This window comes from Cryptotermes secundus, unplaced genomic scaffold, assembly GCF_002891405.2.
Source record: "Cryptotermes secundus unplaced genomic scaffold, Csec_1.0 scaffold1183, whole genome shotgun sequence".
NCBI lineage: Eukaryota > Metazoa > Arthropoda > Insecta > Blattodea > Kalotermitidae > Cryptotermes > Cryptotermes secundus.
This window is the reverse complement of record NW_019719381.1, coordinates 222,944-242,097: the sequence shown is the minus strand read 5'-3', so window position 1 is coordinate 242,097 and position 19,154 is coordinate 222,944. Positions and strand designations below refer to the sequence as shown.

General features: G+C 45.6%; 1 protein-coding gene across 1 annotated transcript in view; it reads left to right on the top strand.

Annotated features, from left to right (window-relative positions):
• The first annotated feature begins 11,494 nt into the window (after positions 1–11,494).
• LOC111866301 (hairy/enhancer-of-split related with YRPW motif protein) overlaps positions 11,495–19,154 on the top strand; it is a 31,815-nt gene continuing 24,155 nt past the window's right edge. Inside the window, exons 1-2 of the mRNA XM_023855118.2 lie at positions 11,495–11,726; positions 16,905–17,122. Coding sequence (XP_023710886.1) covers positions 11,659–11,726; positions 16,905–17,122 — 286 coding nt within the window. The 5' untranslated portion in view covers positions 11,495–11,658. The remainder of the gene's footprint in view (positions 11,727–16,904; positions 17,123–19,154) is intronic.

The following is a 19,154-nucleotide window of genomic DNA, read 5'->3' as shown; positions in this document are numbered from 1 at the left end:
CACACACACACGAGAAACGTTGGTTCTGAGATTTCGGGTTCTCAGGGTGGAGAATTCTAGCCTCTGGAGTGTGATGCCATAGAGGCTGATATAAAAATATCACCGTTTCGGAAGAATTTGCTGCTTCCGGCTGCGAAATATTCGTAACACCACACGTCACATCCCAGCAGCCAGTAAGGTGAAGCTCTCCATGTAAGAGGACGTGAAGAGACCCATTCGGTTGTGGGACGTCGAGGCTCCAACATTTTTTAAACAATCGGCTCACAGATTGCGGTGAGGTTATCAACCTTATACTCGCCGGCCATTTCTGTTAGAGGCTGAGTCGACGCCAGGGTCATAGTGCAGCTGGAACGATTAGGTCAGTTGAAAAATCCAATAACCTCATCGGGAATCGAGCCCCGCTACCTACAGCCAATAGCCAGCGATCTTTGAAATGATCTGTCATCATTCGCCAGTTCCCCGATAGATGGCAGCGCTGGACGCTTCTGCAGCTGCGATCGATAAAGGCACAATGAGCGCAGCGTGGTGATCATATGAATCACATGTTCAGAAGATAATTAGAAAATGTTTGATTCAGTACATTTTGTATTCTGATTGTCTATCTTTATTATTTGTAACGTCAGAATTGTTCCTAAGTCTGTATAGCAACATCAGGAAATGGGTCCCCGTTGTTTTTTCCGTAAATGTATGATTCTGTCTCATCTTAAATTAATACTTCAGAACTTTATACGCATAATTGTGAAGTCAGGGCATAAGAAACCGAAAAAGAAGGATATGAAAGAGGAAATAGGAATATATGGAATAGGAAAAGAAGGTAACTGAGACGCGGAAGAAGGGGATAAGTATACTATAACACTGCTGCGCTTTTCTGTGGATTCTCAGTCAGACAACCTGAGCCCCAAAGACTTAATCGAACTGACACTGAAGCGCTTGAGCGCGCACCTACCTCATTTTTTTTTTTAGATCTTAAGCAGCTAGAAGAAGCCTTCTCTTATTTATCGTTGTTCTCTTCTATCAGCGTCTCCCTTCACTTATTTTCCTTTTCTTCTATGTTCTCTTCAATCATCTTTTTCTCTCGTCTCCTGTTTTCTCTTCTATTTCACTTATACATTGCTTTTCCTTCTGTTGCTACTCCTTCAGATCTCACCAACTCCCACCCCTTCTCTCATTCCTTTCTTTCCTCCTCTTTCCTTTCTTACTTCTTCATCTCCATTCTCCATGACTCGCACCGTAACGTATTTAATGGTCTGGATAGGTTCAAACGAACCGCTCTGAGTAAAGAAACTGACGAGTTCTTGTTAGAATGTTCTGTATACATATAACATATTCTCGTTGATTGAAAGAAAAGGTGGGCTACATATTGTACTGAGATTATGACATCACAGAGAATAATGACCACATTATGCATTAAACAGTTTCAAACCAACGAAATGTAGTGGGTATTGTGACATATGGGACGTTTCTAAGAAATGAATGGGCAAACAAGTTGCCACTGAGAAACTATACCGACTATACCGACCGAGCGACCGCCACTTGTCGGTGAAGTTAGTGCCAACTTTAGCGGATAGCGGGTGTTGCGCGGTCAGCGCAACGAATTTCCACGGCCGTTAATTTCACTTGTCTAGACCGGAGCCGCTATTTCCTCAATTATCCTAACGAGGCTGAGTGGAACCCGTTTCAGACCCACTACTTCTCAGAAAATCTGGTAGCACCGGGAATCCAACCCGGATCTCTGGATCTGTAGCCAGGTATTCTGACCACTAGACAACAGGGGCGGTCATAATAATTCAATTCAATTCGTGTTTATTTACGTGCGAACTTAACAGCACAGTGGCGTGTAGTGATATCATGACAAAGCTGATATCCGTAATTCAAAAGATTTGTTTTCCTTGTGCATGACACAACACGCGTTTTAGCAATATTAAGTCTCAGGGAGTTAGCAATGCAACAGTCACTCACGGAATTGATGTCAGATTGAAGTAAGAGGCAATCATGTGGAGAGTTAATGACGCGGAAAATTTTGAGATCATCGGCAAAAATTAAAAGTTTACAGTAGTTAACAGAGTTGCATAGGTCATTTATGAATACTTTGAAAAAGAAAAGGCCCCAGAACAGAGCCTTGCGGCACACCGGACGTTACATGAAAAGACAGGGAAAGAGTATCAGAAAGTCGAACCCGAAATTGTTTGTTGGTTAAGTAACTGCGAAACCAGCTAACATAAGCATCAGAGAATCCGAAGGAACTTTATTTATGCAAGAGCACATTATGAGGGACGAGTTCAAAAGCATTAGAAAGATCAAAATAGACAGCATCAGCTTGACGCTGACCGCGGACAACAGGCGTAAAAAAAAATCAAGAAACGTCACCAAATTGGTAACTGTAGCTTCTGAGTCCCAAGCTAGGGGCCGGATACAGCCTCCTAGGCTGGCCGACGGATCTCAACAGTCAGAGAGAAGAAAATTAGTAGAAGAGGCCATAAACGTATGCAGTCAGAATTATTGGATTTCTGGACTTTTGAATCTATTTGTAAAGGAGCAATGTAGCAATCCTACCACCACAATCACACATAGACAGGCCTGTAACTTGCCCGTCTCAGTTACTGACTCAGCCCTTGGGAAACACAGGACGGTTACTCAGAAATCAGTGAGGACAATGAAATGGGGAAATATTTAAGTTGGTATATACTATAGGGTTCTTAGTTATTTAGGATCCGGACGATGGACAAAATCCGAAAACACAGTATCTCTGATTGAAGTTGGTGCCTGAAATGTCAGGGAACTGCGTAATATAGAGACGGAACTGCAAAAAGAACTAGACAACTGGACATAACAGTTATATCAGAAATAAAAGACAAGTGAAGAGGCTCTAAGGAGCTTTCTGATTATGTATCAACAATCTACAGTGACGTAGGGACCGCGAGATCAAGTCTGCAGGAACAGATCTCTTCATAAAGTAAACATGGAGAAATAGAATACAGCGTCACAGTTGAGTAAATAAAAGAACTGTAAATGTAAGAACAGAGGTAGAGAAGGGATGTTTAACAGTGTTAGATATTTACACCCCTAGAGAAGGGGAGGAAATTAAAAACAGAAGAATCTTATATGAATTGCAAAGTCACTTAATAACAATCCAAAAAACAGCAACTACGTCATCAGGACAGGAGATTTTAATGCACGAATAGGCAACAACCCTATAAATGGAATAATATGCTCAAATGGAGAAAGCACCTTAAATCAGAATCGGCAGTATATTGTCACGTGACTGAGTGACAATAGACGGGTTTGGATTCGGAATTGGATTTACTGAACTCTTACACAGCGACGGGCATGCGGTAGCGTAGTTGGTTGAGGTACTATGCTACAAGCCAGAGAAGCAAAGCTGTACATCTGCAGCCCTTAAAGATTCCACATGCATTTTATTGCACACTGACCTTTCCTCAATACGTACTTTCCACAAACCCCAACATTTGTGACTCCAGCTATCCCTGTCATTGTTACTATCTGTATTGGTATTCGCTTTCTTACTTTGCTTAACATGCTCGCTATAGCTCAGGTGGTTAGATGCCGCTTTCTAACCAGTAGTTCCGAGTTCAATTCCAGGGTAATATATCTGAGATTAATGTAGGAATAAGTGTCACTGAGGCAGGTTTTTTTCCCAAATAATTCGCCTATCCCGTGCTAATTACCATTGCGCCATTCTCTCATCTGCCATTCGGAGCTGGTACAACAGCACCACTTGAAGACCCTAAAAATTAGACTTCGTAAGTTTTCCGTGGTTACTACCGGTTACCACGGTTACTGCCGGTTACCACGGTTACTACCGGTTACCACGGCTGGTACATTTCGTTACTTGGGGTGTTTTCTAGCTCGCGAATTTGCGAGTCTGTCATGTTGCCTGTTATTGAGTGTAGTGTGTTGTGCGATAGTAAACATGTGTCAAGTCAGCCAACAGGTTTTCGAGTTAAAATATGTGAACTTCAGGACAGCTGGACAGACAGACCCTAAATACTTTCTTATACACTAAGGGCCGCGCCGTAGCTCTAGCGGTTAGTCGCTGGATTCCCACCGCATCCGCCCGGGTTCGATCCCCGGTCTGGTCAAGTGGGATTTGTGATGGACAAAGTGGCTCTGGGGCGGGTTTTCTCCGAGTATTTCGGTTTCCCCTGCCAATCTTCATTCCACCAAATTCTCCATCATCATAATCACCTGGGGCAGGTACAATAGGACAATCAGTGGCAGCCGTGCCGAGTGGACCCAGCTGGACTAAGTGAATTTAAAGAAAAAAAAAAGAAATTTATTTCTTACACACTCACTCACTCATGGAGCTAAGTCCTTCTTGAGAAGCTGCCAATTGTGCAGCTATTCAAGAACTTCCTGGAATTTAGGAAACCCGAAGGTTCATTGGCGTGTTCACAAGAGCCCTCCAGTGGTCCTTATTCTGAGCTAGACCAATCCAATCCATACCATCCCATCCTATCTCTCTGAGATCCATTTTAATATTGTCCACCCACCTAGCCTTGGTCTTCCCAATGGTCTCCCTCCTTCCGGATTTCCCACCAATATCCTATATGCATTTCTCATCTCTCCCATCCGTGCTACATGCCCTGCCCATCTCACTGTCCTTGACTTAATCATTCTAACTATATTTGGAGAAGCGTCCATGTTAGGTTGGTCCCTTGTCACCACGGCATGGCGCGTCCTCAGGCTGCGGATGGGGGAGACGCCCTCCAGGTATGAAGGGTAGCTGCGAATATAATGAATAAGCAGTCGCGGACAGCCGAAAAGGGGTGGTCCTCCAGCTTGGTGTTTGGGCATGTGGCTAACAACTCCTCACTGNCATATATCGAATATATATATATATATAATATGTGATATATGATATAAAACAGGCCCACGTAAGAGGAACTTCGACTTAGACTCGAATTTCATGCCCCCCTTCTCCATATTGTTCAAACACTTCACCGTTTCACTAACCTCCTCGCTAGGGACATCCCTGGCAGAGCGGGCAAATGGTCAGCCCAAGACGCACGCCGAAAACGGTGGGGGTGCAGGACACACGATTCATAACAAAATTCTGAAAACTGTCGTCATAAAATCGCTTTAGCCAAAGAGGACCACTACTGAATGGGTACAGGGGGTGGAGGGATGGCGGCAGCGGCGTGGGAACGGTTCTACAGGCAGCTCACACGCGACCGCAGAACACATGGGACGCCTCAGTTCCTCGAAGGATGTGGAGTGGGCAGAGCGTTCTAATTCCGTGAAGCTACCGCAACATCACGTCAGCTGATCTCCCGTACTCCAAACGTCACCGTAGAATTCTACATAATTAGATTCCCGACTGAACTAGCCAACATGCTCTTAGGAGTTCTCTCATAAAACCCAGGCTAGAAAGAAATCCGCAACAGACGGCACAGTGCATCTACAGTATTCCTTGTGAATGTGGCAGCAGCTACATTGGCGAAACAGGCAGACCTCTAGCCCTACGGCTCCGTGACCATAGGCACAATCTCAAACAAGGCTTTGATGTTGGCTGTAAGTGACCCAACATAGTAGGTATCTCCCCCTTACCAGAGGGCGGAAACAGGCCCAGTTTCCGAAATGTTGTGTTTCTAGTTGAAGCTGCAGGCCTCTTCCATCTAACACCCGAGGCCTTGTGTAGGAGAATGTGCGGCCCACAGAGCGGATCTTGACGGTGTAGAGAACAGAGACATCTCTTGACCCTGCTGGGAATGGAACACGATTCCTGGGTCGTGAAACCCGTATTCCTTTCGTTATACTGTCTGAGCATACTCGGTACCACTGTTCCAGGGTTTGAAAATATAGTCAGTCGTGCCCAACAGCCTGGCCTATCCAAATGTTAGCCATAATTTCTCGGGATGCAAACTCCTTCAACTTAAAAGCCTTTGAGGACACAATCGTGGAAGAGATCTCACGGTTGGCGGGAATATAACTTCAAAAATTGTCCAGAAGCTACAAATATGCATAGTACCTCTGCAATTGGACTAGCTGCTTCTTGGCCAGCAAATAATCACCACGACAAAAGCTTATTTTTAAATTCCTTAAAGCTATAGATGCTATGCCGATCGCACAAGCTGCAAGGTCCAAGGCATGAAATGTCTTCGCTCGCTCGAACCCTGGGATCGTGTGTTCGACTCATACTCAAGGAATGTATGACTGTTTGTGTTAAGTATCGGCCTTGCGAAGGGCTTATCACCCGTCCAAGGAGTCCTACCCACTGTCTTAAATTAGGAAACTGCTGCGAAACCAAGCGCTTCACAAATGCCCTAGTCTCCAGGTTGGAGCAAGAAGACGAAGAAGAAAATAGACACTAATGTACCAAAACGTACAATCATGAGGAAGACAAGTTTAGGAAGGTCGTTGAAGAAATGGCATGAATATGTATCAGGCTTCACGACCTAATATCCGACAGTACCATGACGGTACAGATATTTCGACGTGAATGGCTCTGAAATACCACTCCACAACCTCCGAGATCTGTTCTGGGCGGCGTGTGTCGAAACTGTTGCTGCCCCCACTCTGCAGAGAGATCGACCAACCAGTAACAGTGCACATCATTGAGGCCCCGCCCCACACTCCTCCAGTCAAATTATCCCCAGTTTCCCTCCCATATACACGGCTCATAGCATTCTCTCTCGAACGCAGTCAAAGGCCGGCTTTCGGTACCTTGCAGGGCCATAAGACACCGGTCTACAGTCGTGGCTAAATGGTTGGTAATAAGTAGTTTCTGGTTCAGTATCCAACTGAGCAATCTTGGACTTGTTGGCAGTGCTGTGATGACTGCACTAAAACGCTCGTACATTCCTAAGCCGCATCACGTCTTATCTATCTAAGGCGTGACAGCCCTTTTGTTGGATCTTGGCCGCTTTTTCAGTTTCTTAATCCTATACAGAGACTGTAGGACTCCTTGGACGGGGGATCAGCGTGCCGTAAGGCCTCTACCTACACACAGAACACCACAAACACAGAATGAAACCATGATCGCAATGTTCGAGCGAGTGAAGACGGTTGATGCCTTAGACCGCGCGGCCACTCTGATCGGAATTCTGGGTACTGCTAAATCAAAATCTATACTTCGCAATTCCGCAATTCTACCGCTATGGCCTACACAGACCAGTTCAGTAAAGCAGTGTCGAGAGCTCTGATCTGAACCCTGTGGTCACTTGACAGGTAGCCTATATGCAGGCAACACGACGGCAGAACATCTGTATGGCTACTTGAACTGAGCATGAGATATGTTTGAGATCCACGTTTCCTTCACTACGGCGATAATTGGAGATGAGTCGTCAGCGTCTCCACCCGCGGGCCCCACTGGATAGGAGGATGGGTAGGCACCAGTCTTGACGACGTGGAGAAGAGAAAATTCTTAAAACTACTGGGACTCGAACCCCGACCCCTCGTTCGTCCAGCCCGTAGCCAGTGGCTGTACCGACTGCGCTATTACTTCTGGAAGTACAATTGCTTTATTAATGCAATATGTACAATCAGATGTTTGCTATTTCCGACGTTTACGTAAGTAGAGACGCAACGTCCGTAAGTTGTGACCGAACGGCAACAGCGTTACTTCACCCTTTCTCATAGCAAACCTGTAAACGTTACTGTCCATCCAGAAGGAGCGGCATTCTCTGTACTCAGATGTCCTGTAACGAATAGGAATTCTGTATTTATGATTTCTGTGGTCTCAAGAAATGACGAAATCACGTGACACTAGAACTCATCTCACTGTGTTCTACCACAACGCAGCCGCTGCTCCAGTACCAAGCACGGACGGTGCTTAACTACAACGCAGCAATGTTCCCGGGCTCGAATCTTGCATGGCCTGTAACTCGCGGTTACTGGGGACTGCACGCTTCACTTCTCAAGAGGTCGAAACACTCCTCTAAATTGTACACCTCAACAAGTGGCATAAACCACAAGGTCTGTGGAGCATCCAGTAGCTATAGGGAAGCATGCGAGAAGCATAAATCGTGGTAAGGCACCCTGCAGTCCTACTGGTTGCTTTTCTGCCAGTGCTGTAACATGACACTGTGCAGTGAATGCGAGGGCACTAACAGAAGGGATATATGTACAAGGAACGTTAAAGGTAAAGGTAAAGCTATCCCTGAAACAGATCGTGGAGGCCCATAGTGTAGTGAGACGTAGAGGCTCCCACAATTGCTAGACAGTTGACTCACAGATGGGGGTGATGTTGCCAGCCTTATATGCCGGCCGCCCTTTACCGCCCGGAAGACTCCCGATACTCATTTCTGTTAGAGGTTGAGTCGGATTCAGGGTTGTGGTGCGGCTGGAAGGATTAGATCAATTGAAAAATCCAATGATGATATCGGGAATCGAACCTGCGACCTTCTGGCTTGTTGCATGGTTAAAGGAATTAGAAGTGAACTACAGACACTTCCAATCCAGGCGAAAGAACGGATACACAAAACTGGATAGAAAATTTGGAGACTACGATTTACGGTGTACCGGCTGAGAGGAGAGAGAGACGTCAGAAGACCGAAGAAGGGATGGAGCTTAAATTCGGAATTTTTTTTATATTTCCTGATCACAGATGATACAGAACAGAGCCCAAAATATCTTCCCACAAAAAGGCTACTTCTGTGGCATCGGCGAAGTATATGGGCGTGGAGGTAAACATTGAGTTCAAGCTCTGGCGTCCTTAGCCCGGTCATGCTCTCCATATTTGTGGTGAGCAAGTGCGTGAAAATAATTGGATTGAGTCTTCTGTCACATATCGATAACTTACCAACTAATTAAGTCTACGTTATAGGCATATGTGGAGCCGGGATAGCGACTGGCTACGGGCAGGACGATCGAGGGGTCGGAGTTCGAGCTCCGATAGAGTCATGAATTCTCTGTTCTCCACGTCATCCAGACCGACTCTGGGGCCCACCCAGCATCCTATCCAAAGGGTAACGGGGGCTCTTTCCCCAGGGGATAAAGCAGGAGGGGCGTGAAGCTGATCACTCACCCCCAACTAGTGCCGAGGTCAAGAAAACGCGGATCTATACATCCACTCTCCCATACGTCTTCATGGCCAATCTTTTAAAGATTTATGTAGGTCTGTATAAATGAATAACACGGAAGATTCGCCATGAATGGTGACTAAGGATATGGAGGAGACTGCATGACCCGTTTGGAGATTCTCAAGAGACGCACGAAGAGGCTGGCCGAGATTCGAACCAAGAAAATGTACCTTCCAAATGCAAACATGCGTCCTTACCGCCATAACCAACCTGCCCGGGGTACGAAATGAGTCACGTGTGATGCATGCGCAGTCTATAAGCCTATTGGTTTTACGTGCAATGATGCCAAAGCGACTGAACATCATTTTCAAAAACAGTTAACCAGTAACGTCACGAGGATAGGGAGTGCGCCCAGTGGCGAGCTTTTGTAATCACGGTAATGAACTGCCGCTTTCCACAAAGTTGGTGAATTTCTTGACTTACCAAGCGACTAGTAGCTTCTCAGGAAGGATACTTCATCCCATGTAGGTCTAATGAGTCAGTGATTAATCTGCAACTGGAAGCTAGCCAGAGCGTTAAGCGGCCTAGTCTAGGGGTAACGTTCCCACCTCATGACTCAAGGTACGCGGGTTCAAACCCGGCGGAGGTAGTGGAATTTTTAAGGGCGGAAAAAATCAGGGAACAAGTCCTCCGGGAGGGACTTTAAGCCGTGGGTCCAGTGTCGTAGATTTACGGCACGTAAAAGTTCCTCATATCTTAGGAGACAACTTTCCCGCCCAAGTAGCTTCCAATGCCTCTGGTAAATGGGGGAAATATCAGGTACCGAAGGCCGACCTCGTTGGCTGAACGGGGCTGATAGCACGCACCAGTACCAGTAGGGTATGGCGACAGTAGAAATTAAAGGGGGACGCACAATGGACCAATAACTGGTCTAAGTGCATGGGGAAACCCATCCCCTCTAACAATAATAATAAAAATAATAATAAATAGCCAGAGCGTTCTTCGTTCGGAAACCAGTGAACATTCTCTGCACTTGTTATACAAACATTGGTACTATGAAGTTCCCTTGCTATCTCCCGTATACATTTCCGGTCCTGCATGTTATCGAATTATACGTCGAGGCCGACGTTTAACGCCATCTCCCACGAAGAACACGTACAGCTATTCAATTCTAAGTAGTCCCCTTTATACAGTAAACAAACAGTTCATTTGTCCTCATCAAAATGTTATCAGTACCCATAGAAGAGACGCGATACACTGAAACAATAGCCTGCTCGCTTGCTTGTGACTTACTAACTATCTTAAGTCCATGAGATGCGTTAACCCTCAATAATTAATTGCTATGGTAAACCAGAAGTACATAATGACAATGACAGATCTCAGGCAGGACATTTCAAATGAATGTTCTATAAAACTGTTACCGAGTACTGACTTTGTTTACTGTGAAAGTGTTAGGTCTCAGTGTGACGTAGTCCTCTTGCCATTGTTTCACAACAATACGTCACATACACTGTCATGTTGACGTCTGTCTGTTCAGTATAGGTGCTCCACCTTCCCTCCTACCACCCTGCATGGGGCCACCAACCCTTCATCATCCCCTAAACTTTTTGTGTGCATTTCAGTATCTCGTAACCTGCCCAAGTTTCCCACAGTTGTGAAGCCGTGGAGGGGGTAGGAGCGTGTCGGTGAGTGGGGAGGTCGGCCGACAGACTGCGGCAGTACACGCGCGGACACGAGGACCGCAGGACCTGACCGGATGAGAGCGCGCGGCCGAGCGTTCGCCTGGACGACGTTCGCGATAATTGTTGATTATGAACAGGGAGCCGTCCGAATTCCGCACCCAACTTTATTTTTTTTAGGAATTCTTTACTAAATTTCTTTGTGTCTTTTGTACGTGTGCATTGTAAAAAAGAAATATCAGCTCTTATATTCGGATGACTTTATTAAAAGGTTTTCGTATTTAGAAATGAATTTTATATGAATTCAAAAATCAAATTCAGTACTTAGGAAATGTCTTGTGGGCGACATCAGTGAAGCTGTCTGACATGGCAACGCAGCACATTTAACACTGTGTAAGAGATTGTGGGCCCACGCAACTTAAAATTTGGGCCTTTAACTTTCGAATAATTCGAGAAAGATTATGAGACAGTCTGAAGAAAGTGGAGTCCGCATACCTAGAAACGGGATTTATACGTGAAATTGCTGTTCTCGTTAGAAAGCAAAATAAATTCTCTACGTAAAATGTTGATTTCACAATGTGCGAAAGCGTGAAGGAATTTTCTTCGAGTGCTCAGCAGCTGTGAATTTTGCTGTCTTTCACGTGTGTATATGAGTTTCAGACTCGGGTTCACTGTCCCTGAAATATATTCATCCGACTGAATATCTGTCTGTCATGAAAACAATTATTAGCGATCAGTTATACCTGTAAGTGTCGGTGTGCAACCAGCAGCATGTCGGTGACTGTCAGCTGACAGAAGCGACCACCTGACAGCAACCTCGTGTGAACACTTACATTTTCACTTGGGGAGAACCATCCGTTAACCTGTGGCGAGTTGTGGTGCCCCGGGGGGCAGCTCCCCCCGACAGCGTGGTGGATCCCCAACCTCCGCTACACTGGGGCTACAGTGGTGGGGCCAACACCTGGCCGACACCAACGGGGGCCCCCAGCAGAGGCCCCATGAAGCGGCATCACAGCGAGAGTGACGATTGTGACGACGTTTTCTCCGAGGAGTCCTCTAAAGAACAGTAAGTCAAGGCGTCAGTTGGCGGGGCATGCAGCACGCACGACATACGTGCGGAATTCTCGCAGATCTGTAGTCAGAAAACAGGAAGGGAACGTAGTATCTGGCAGAACTAAAAATAGATGGGAAGGGTATTAAAGTAGAATTTAAAGCAGTGCAGTATAATGTAGGGGGTGTGAGTGGATTCCACTTTGGCACTAACTTCGCCGACAAGCGGCGGTTGCTCGGTCGGTATAGTCCGCTTGCGGACTAAAACCAAGGGTTTTTTTGTGAGTGGATTCATCTGGCTAAGAATGAGAGCCAGTGGGATCTCTTATGAAGACAGTATGGAACCTCCAGGACCTGTAAAAGTTGGGGAATTATTTAATATGGGGGGGGGCTATTTGCTTCTCAAGAATTACTGTTTAATGATTTGACAAACGAGTTAGATAATTAGTTAGTTAGTTGGAAATTAGTTGCCGGTATGTAGTAAATTGGGGCACGCGGTAGCGCAGTTGGTCGAGGCACTATGCTTAAACCCAGAATGTCGCGGGTTCAATTGCCGATGAGGTCATGGATTTTTCCAATTGACCCAATCCTTCCAACCGCACTGTCGCCCTGGAGTCGACTAAGCCTCTAACAGAAATGAGTACCGGGAATCTTCCTGGGGGTAAACGGCGGCCGGCGCATAAGGCTGACAACTTTACCGCCACCTCTGAGTCGATTGTCTAGAAAATGTGGGACCCTCGACGTCTCAAAACCCTGTGGACCTCCATGGCCTGTTACAGAGATAGTTTTACCTGTGCCGGTCACAGTGGCCGCGGATGAACAGTCTTCGCTCACTCGAAAGCTGGGATGTGGGTTCGAATCCCATTCAAATCATGGATGTCTGTATGTGCGTTTATTCTGTTTTTGTGTTGTCGTGCGTGTAGGTAGCGGCCTTGCGACGGGCTGATCCCCCACTCAATGAGGATTACCGGCTTGTATAGGATTAATAAACTGAAAAAGTAGGCAAGGTCCAACAAAGGGCTCAGTAGCTCAAAGAATACAGTATTGAATGCTAGCGAGACTGAAGAATTAGAAAAAAATCGGAAGGAACTTGCGGTTTAACCAAGGTTCTACCCCGGAAATTTCATGGAGGGACTGAGTAATATAACGAACACCCTGAGTCAGGAGAGCCGGTGCTGATGTTTCTTCGTCTGTGGAACAGAAGAACATAAGAAGCCGTGATAATGTGATTTCTTACAGACTGTTAATGTCAGTTACAAGTTATTAATTAAAGACGTGACTTATCAATGTTTTCAATAAAATATAAATTTTATTGCGAAGTAAACTGGCGCGCGGTCACTGCTCAAGCAGTGTAGGTCCACCTGCTGTTCTTACCGATAGTTGGCAGCAGTATCCAATCTTGCCTGTGGCTGTTCCTGAGAGGCTCAACCGCCACAGCGAAGATGATCTTTTCCTCACGTGCCGCAGCTTTACTGAACCCTTGCGTAACTCTTTTTTTTTCCTTGGCACCACAGCCCCAGTGGGCCTAGGCCTAACTCCATGAACTTCTCCGTTCACTTCTATTTTTCTAGATCTTACAGATTCGGTAGGACTCCTTGGGCGGGTGATCAGCTCGTCGCAAGGCCTCTACCTATACACAAACACAGAAAAACGCACACAAACATCCATGCCCTGAGTGGGATTCGAACCCACGATCCCGGCTTCCGAGCGAGCGAAGACAGTGCATGCCTTAGACCGCTCGGCTACCATGACCGGCTTACGTAACTCTTACCTCCTACACATGTTTTTAATTAACTTAATAAAAAGAGCAACAGGTCAAAATATCATAACCCTTTAAAGCACGATTAAAAGAGAGAGACAGAAAATGTTGGGATGACGTAGCGGGGCAATTCATCTTGAGGAGGGACAAAAAAAAATTCCTTCAGCATGACTGGGTTTTCAGACTCGTCCATCGTCTCTCATTCTGGATGCTAGACAACACAACGTTTTGGAAACTGGATCTGTTTCCGTCCTCAGGTGGTTGGGGACACACCTACTTTCTTGGGGCCCTTAGAAAGAGTTAACCTCAATCGCTGGCCGATTTTGTTCTGTGAGGACATGTTTGGAAAGACTGGGGATGAATTTCTCCGAAGCCGAATCTGGGGTAGGCAAGAATCTATTTTGTTGATTATTGAGAATTGAGAGAACTTGATGAATATGAATCGCTTTTTGCTTATTATTGATTTTTTCTAAATTAACTTTCGGGATGGGTAAAAATATGTCATTGGTCAGAATTATTCACAGATGACTTGAGAAAAGGTTGAAGCTTCTAAGACGGTGCCTGTTCGTCCTTCAAGTAGAGCTAAGTTTGAGGAAGGGTAAAGCGTTAGGAAGTGAAGCATGCAAATGTTTACGATTCGGTCTTTGTTATTGCTAGAAAAACGTGATTAACCACCTACACACTTATTTATTAGCTTAAAGGTGAAAATATCTTGACTCCTTGAAGTGCTGTAGAGAGAGATACTGTATCTTGAGGGAGGGGGAGCCAGAAAATTTTCCGGCCTTGAAGGTTTCCAGGCGATGGCCTCTCGTTCTTCTAGGAAAAGTTCGTTGGAGGAAGGGTAAAACTTCGGGAAGTAATACAGCCATATTAGGAGTAAATCTGAAACACGAGAGAGAGAGAGAGAAGTGAAGGACAGAACATTTTAGAGTTAAAGGAAAAGTTTTGATTGTGCTTAATTTGTTAACCACTATTCTACGAAGACATAAGGGGGACTGGAGGTATAGCATCACCATTTTCTTGACCTCAGCACTAAATGGAGGTGAGTAGTCAGCTTCACGCACCGGCCGCTTTACCACCCGGCGAAACAGCCCCTGATACACATTGGATAGGAGGCTGGGTGGAATAAAGTGTTAACAATTTGAAGGTTTTCAGGCAGTCTCCACCCGGTCTTCTGATACAAGTGCATCTGAGAGACAACAAAGCACTAGGAGGTGTTACATTAGACAGAGTTCCTTATAAATGCGGGTAATGTTTAAAAATTGAGTTCATATCTGAACAGAAACGTGCTGTGTTCATCCTAAAGACAAACCTATCAATGTATTGTCACGATTTTATGGAGTGATTATAGACGGGGTTTGGATTGGTAACTGGAGTTGTTGCACACTTATACACAAATCATAACTACAAGTAACTATAGCACTATCTCAAATTCACACTCTGTAATTCATATATCACTCACTAAGTCTCATCACTCTGCTGTATCTTCACAGCTTGTCCTGCTTACAACACCTCGACATGGAATGCACAGAAAGCGCCTCTCCCAGCAGTTCTATTGTTGCACAACGTAGTTATCGTACGGACCGCGTAGAGAACACCGCTTCCCAGTCACTATATTGTTGCCTGTTACGAAACTGTTTGGGATATTACCTAGCAACTGCTGTTGTATAGCTGTTTATTTCTCTGTTGTTGCCTAGCAACGGGTCTACGTGCCACTGTATTTATGGAAACAATAGCTGTTATTGTGAGGATCATGTGGAACATACAAACACAGAGTATGCGCAAAATAGCAACCGGTGTGCGTTAAATTGTTAACTGAAACAAAGTCGGTGTATCGCAGGAAGCAGACACGTCACTAGTTGTACTGACTTTGGTCAACAGACTTTAATTTAGTTTATCAGATATAAACTGCACAAACCGCGCCTACCCGCGCCACTGACCGTGGCGTAATATGCAGGACGTACAAAGGATTCCAGTTTAATTGTGTATAGAATATAATTTGCCGTTCTGCATCCCTGGGAAGTAAAAAGGAGACTTGAAGATAATATTAATTAAAAATTCTGAGATGTTTGCACTCATCGAAGAAATAGCGAAGCGCTAACTCTCTAAAATGTCGGTCAGAACACCGTCTTCCTTCACTGCTTTTCTTGATTTTACTCAGTCCCTCCAGCCAAATTCTGGGATAATACCTCGATCAAGAAAGATGGATTTCTTCCAAATCCCTTCTAATTCATAACTTATCAATCATAATACCTCTTGACTCTGTACAGTCAGAGTTGCTGAAATAGACGTAAAATGAACCACGAAAAATAAAAAAGTAAAGCTATCCCTGCAACAGGCTGTGGAGGCCCATAGAGTTGTGAGATGTAGAGGCTCCCAAATTTCTAGACAACCGACTCACAGATGGTGGTGAGGTTGTCAGCCTTACGCGCCGGCCTCCCTTTACCCCAAAGAACACTCCTAGTACTATTTCTGTTTGAGGCTTAGTCGACTCCAGAGCCACAGTGCGCCTGGGATGATTAGATTAATTGAAAAATCCACTAGACTTAGCGGGAAACGAACCCGCGACCTTCCAGCTTGTAGTGTAGCCATCTACTATGATAACCAGGATAAGTCATGGTCAGTTAGTGATGTATAGCCTCACGCTATAGTTAGAAAACTATTAGACTATTTTTAAAACATTTCCAGTTTCCATGCACCAGTGGGAAAATCAAATATACTTATACAAGATTTTTCTGCCATAAGGTTACCTGCATAAAAACTGAAGAACTGGCAAAGAAGTTTTGAATAAACTATGCATCTTGGTTCAACATGTTCAGTATAAACATGGTATATCATGGCACCTGTGCCCGTCTCAGCGGCCTACCTCATAACTCTCTCCTATCAGTCTGTGTATGTATCCCCTTACCGTTGTTACGCAAAGGCTCATTTAAAAAGTTACCGTGGCAATGAATACACACATAAAAATAGAAGAATTATTTGACGCGTCATTTTCTATGCTGTCCGTGACGTATGAATGGAAAGTAGGCGATTAATTCTTCCCTGAACTTCTTGTCGATTTGTGGAATAAGGTGACATTGAACACATCTGATACCCTATCCGTGTGGTATATAAGTAGACAGCATTCGATGGAATGAAAATTGGCATGAGAAACCGAAGTACTCGGAAAAAAATCTACCCAATGTCACTTGTCCAGAACAAATCCCACATGGCTTGATCTCGGATTGAACTCGGGCCGCGGCGGTGGAAATCCGGCGACTACTCGCCTGAGCTAAAGTATGGCCACTCAATGTAGACTATAGGAAGGTAGCAGTTGATGGTTAGGTATTAATTATATCTGAGGTTCTCCGTATGAATAACAAATTTAATTTTCTCTGGAACTGTGTTTTCCCCACGTCGTCATTAACACCGAATTGTCCCTTGTCGACTATATAGGTGCTCGTCGCCCGGGGACGCCGACAGCTGTCAGATGCTGAGTCGCAAAAAACGACGTGGCATCATTGAGAAAAGACGCCGAGATCGCATCAACACGAGCCTCACAGAACTGCGACGCCTGGTGCCCACAGCGTTCGAGAAGCAGGGCTCGGCCAAGCTGGAGAAGGCAGAGATCCTGCAGATGACCGTGGATCACCTGAAGATGCTGCACGCCAAAGGTCGGTACATTTGTAGCTCCGCCCTTCGTGATGATGGCTGTCACTCTTCTCGTATTTAGTCGCCGGAAATCAGGAGTTGGCCACTTTCGGCCGCAATTGTCCAAGAATTTCTTCGAAGGCCTTCCTTTCTGTAAGGTAAACACGTAAAGTTCTCCCTGTAACAGGCCTTGAAGGCCCATAGGGTTCTGAGACGTCGAGGCTTCCACATTTTCTAGACAGTCGCCTCACACAGATGGTGCTGAGGTTGTTAGCCTTATGCGCCGGCCTCAATTTACCCCCAGGAAGATTTGTGGTACTCATTTCTGTTAGAGGCTGAGTCGACCACAGGATTAGGTCAATTGAAAAAGTCCAATAACTTCGTCAGGAATCGTACCCGCGACCTGGGCGACCGAGGGGTCGGAGTTTGAGTCCAGGAAGGGTCAAGAATTTTCTGCAAGTCATCCAGACCGACTCTGGGGTCCACCCAACCTCCTATCCAATGGGTGCTGAGGACTCTTTCCCCAGAAGTAAAACGGCCAAGACGTAAAGCTGACCACTCACCTCCAGCTAGTGCCAAGGTCAAGAAAATGTCGATCTATACATCCACTTCCCCACACACCTTCATAGAGTAGTGGTTAATTAATTAAATACACGAACAGTTTTACTTAGTTTTGCCGGTTTATTTAACGACAGTGTCAGTATATGGCCCTGGGGTTCACTCAGCCTCTAACAGAAATGAGTACCAGGAATTAATTAAATAATTTTCATGGGGAGAAAAGCGCGGCCGGAGCGTAAGGCTGACAACCTTACCGCCATCTTTGTGCCGATTGTCTAGATAATATGGGACCCTCAACGTCTCACAACCCTATGAGGATAAACGGCCTGGTACAGGGATAGCTTTACTTCTTTTACTTACTGGAAACGACACAGGTAGTCGTGGCTTAGTCAAGGTCTTCACCCCGCATTTTGCGTGCTGAAACTGAAGAAAAATCACGAAGAATCTTATTTCTACATGGCCGATGCCAAGTTTCAGTTTGGAACCGAGCACCTCCCGGGCCGAGAGCGGGGGCTGGACCCAACTCATTTGGTTCTGCCCATGAGACAAGCTCCATCACCGGTTACTTCGACGCCTTTCGAGGGGTCTGTAGATGCGGGGGATCGTGTGACTTAGTTGCAAGTCCAGCGGAACTGCTGCTGTTAGTTGAGGGACAGGTGTGGTTTGGGCGGCAGTGCGAGCTACAGTGACACATGGGCAGGCTCAGAAGTACGCAGAGCCAGGAGGAGACAGGACACTTAGGAAAAGAAAAGGATATAGTTGTCTCTGCGCTTAATAGTTAAGAATTATGCTATGGAAAAAACATGAGGGAGTGGAGGTGTAGGTCCACTTTCGGTGTCCCTGCTGATTTTCGAACAGAGAACAATCCCCCCCTCCCAAAAAAAAATCTGTAACATTAAATTCAGACCACTCTCTTTGATTGGGATAATGATGAATGAATGACTCATTGAATTAATGATGATAATGATGCCACACGCCGGTCACGGTAGCCGAGCGGTCTAAGGCATTCACTGTTTTCGCTCGCTCGGAAGCCGGGATCGTGGGTTCGAATCCCACTCAGGGCATGGATGTTTGTGTGCGTTTTTCTGTGTTTGTGTACAGGTAGAGGCCTTGCGACGAGCTGATCACTCGCCCAAGGTGTCCTACCGAATGTGTAAGATCTAGAAAAACCGAAGTGAACGGAAGTTCATGGAGGTAGGCCTAGGCCCACTGGGGCTGTAGTCATCATCATCATCAGTAATCTGTCAAGATGACAGGTCCACAGTCTCTTCCAAAACAATTCCTCCACTTAATGCGATCTAGAGCTTTCTCCTTCAAATGACAGTATCCTCTTCTGTCCCCAAGGTCATCCAGCATCTTCTTACGTCTTCTCCCTCGTCTTCTTGTCATTTCTATCCGCCCCTCTATCTTTCCTTCGATAACTTCTTTTAGAAGGCAGTTTCTGCGTAAAACATGACCAATCCAATTAGCCTTCCGTTTTCTTATTTCGTGTAGGAT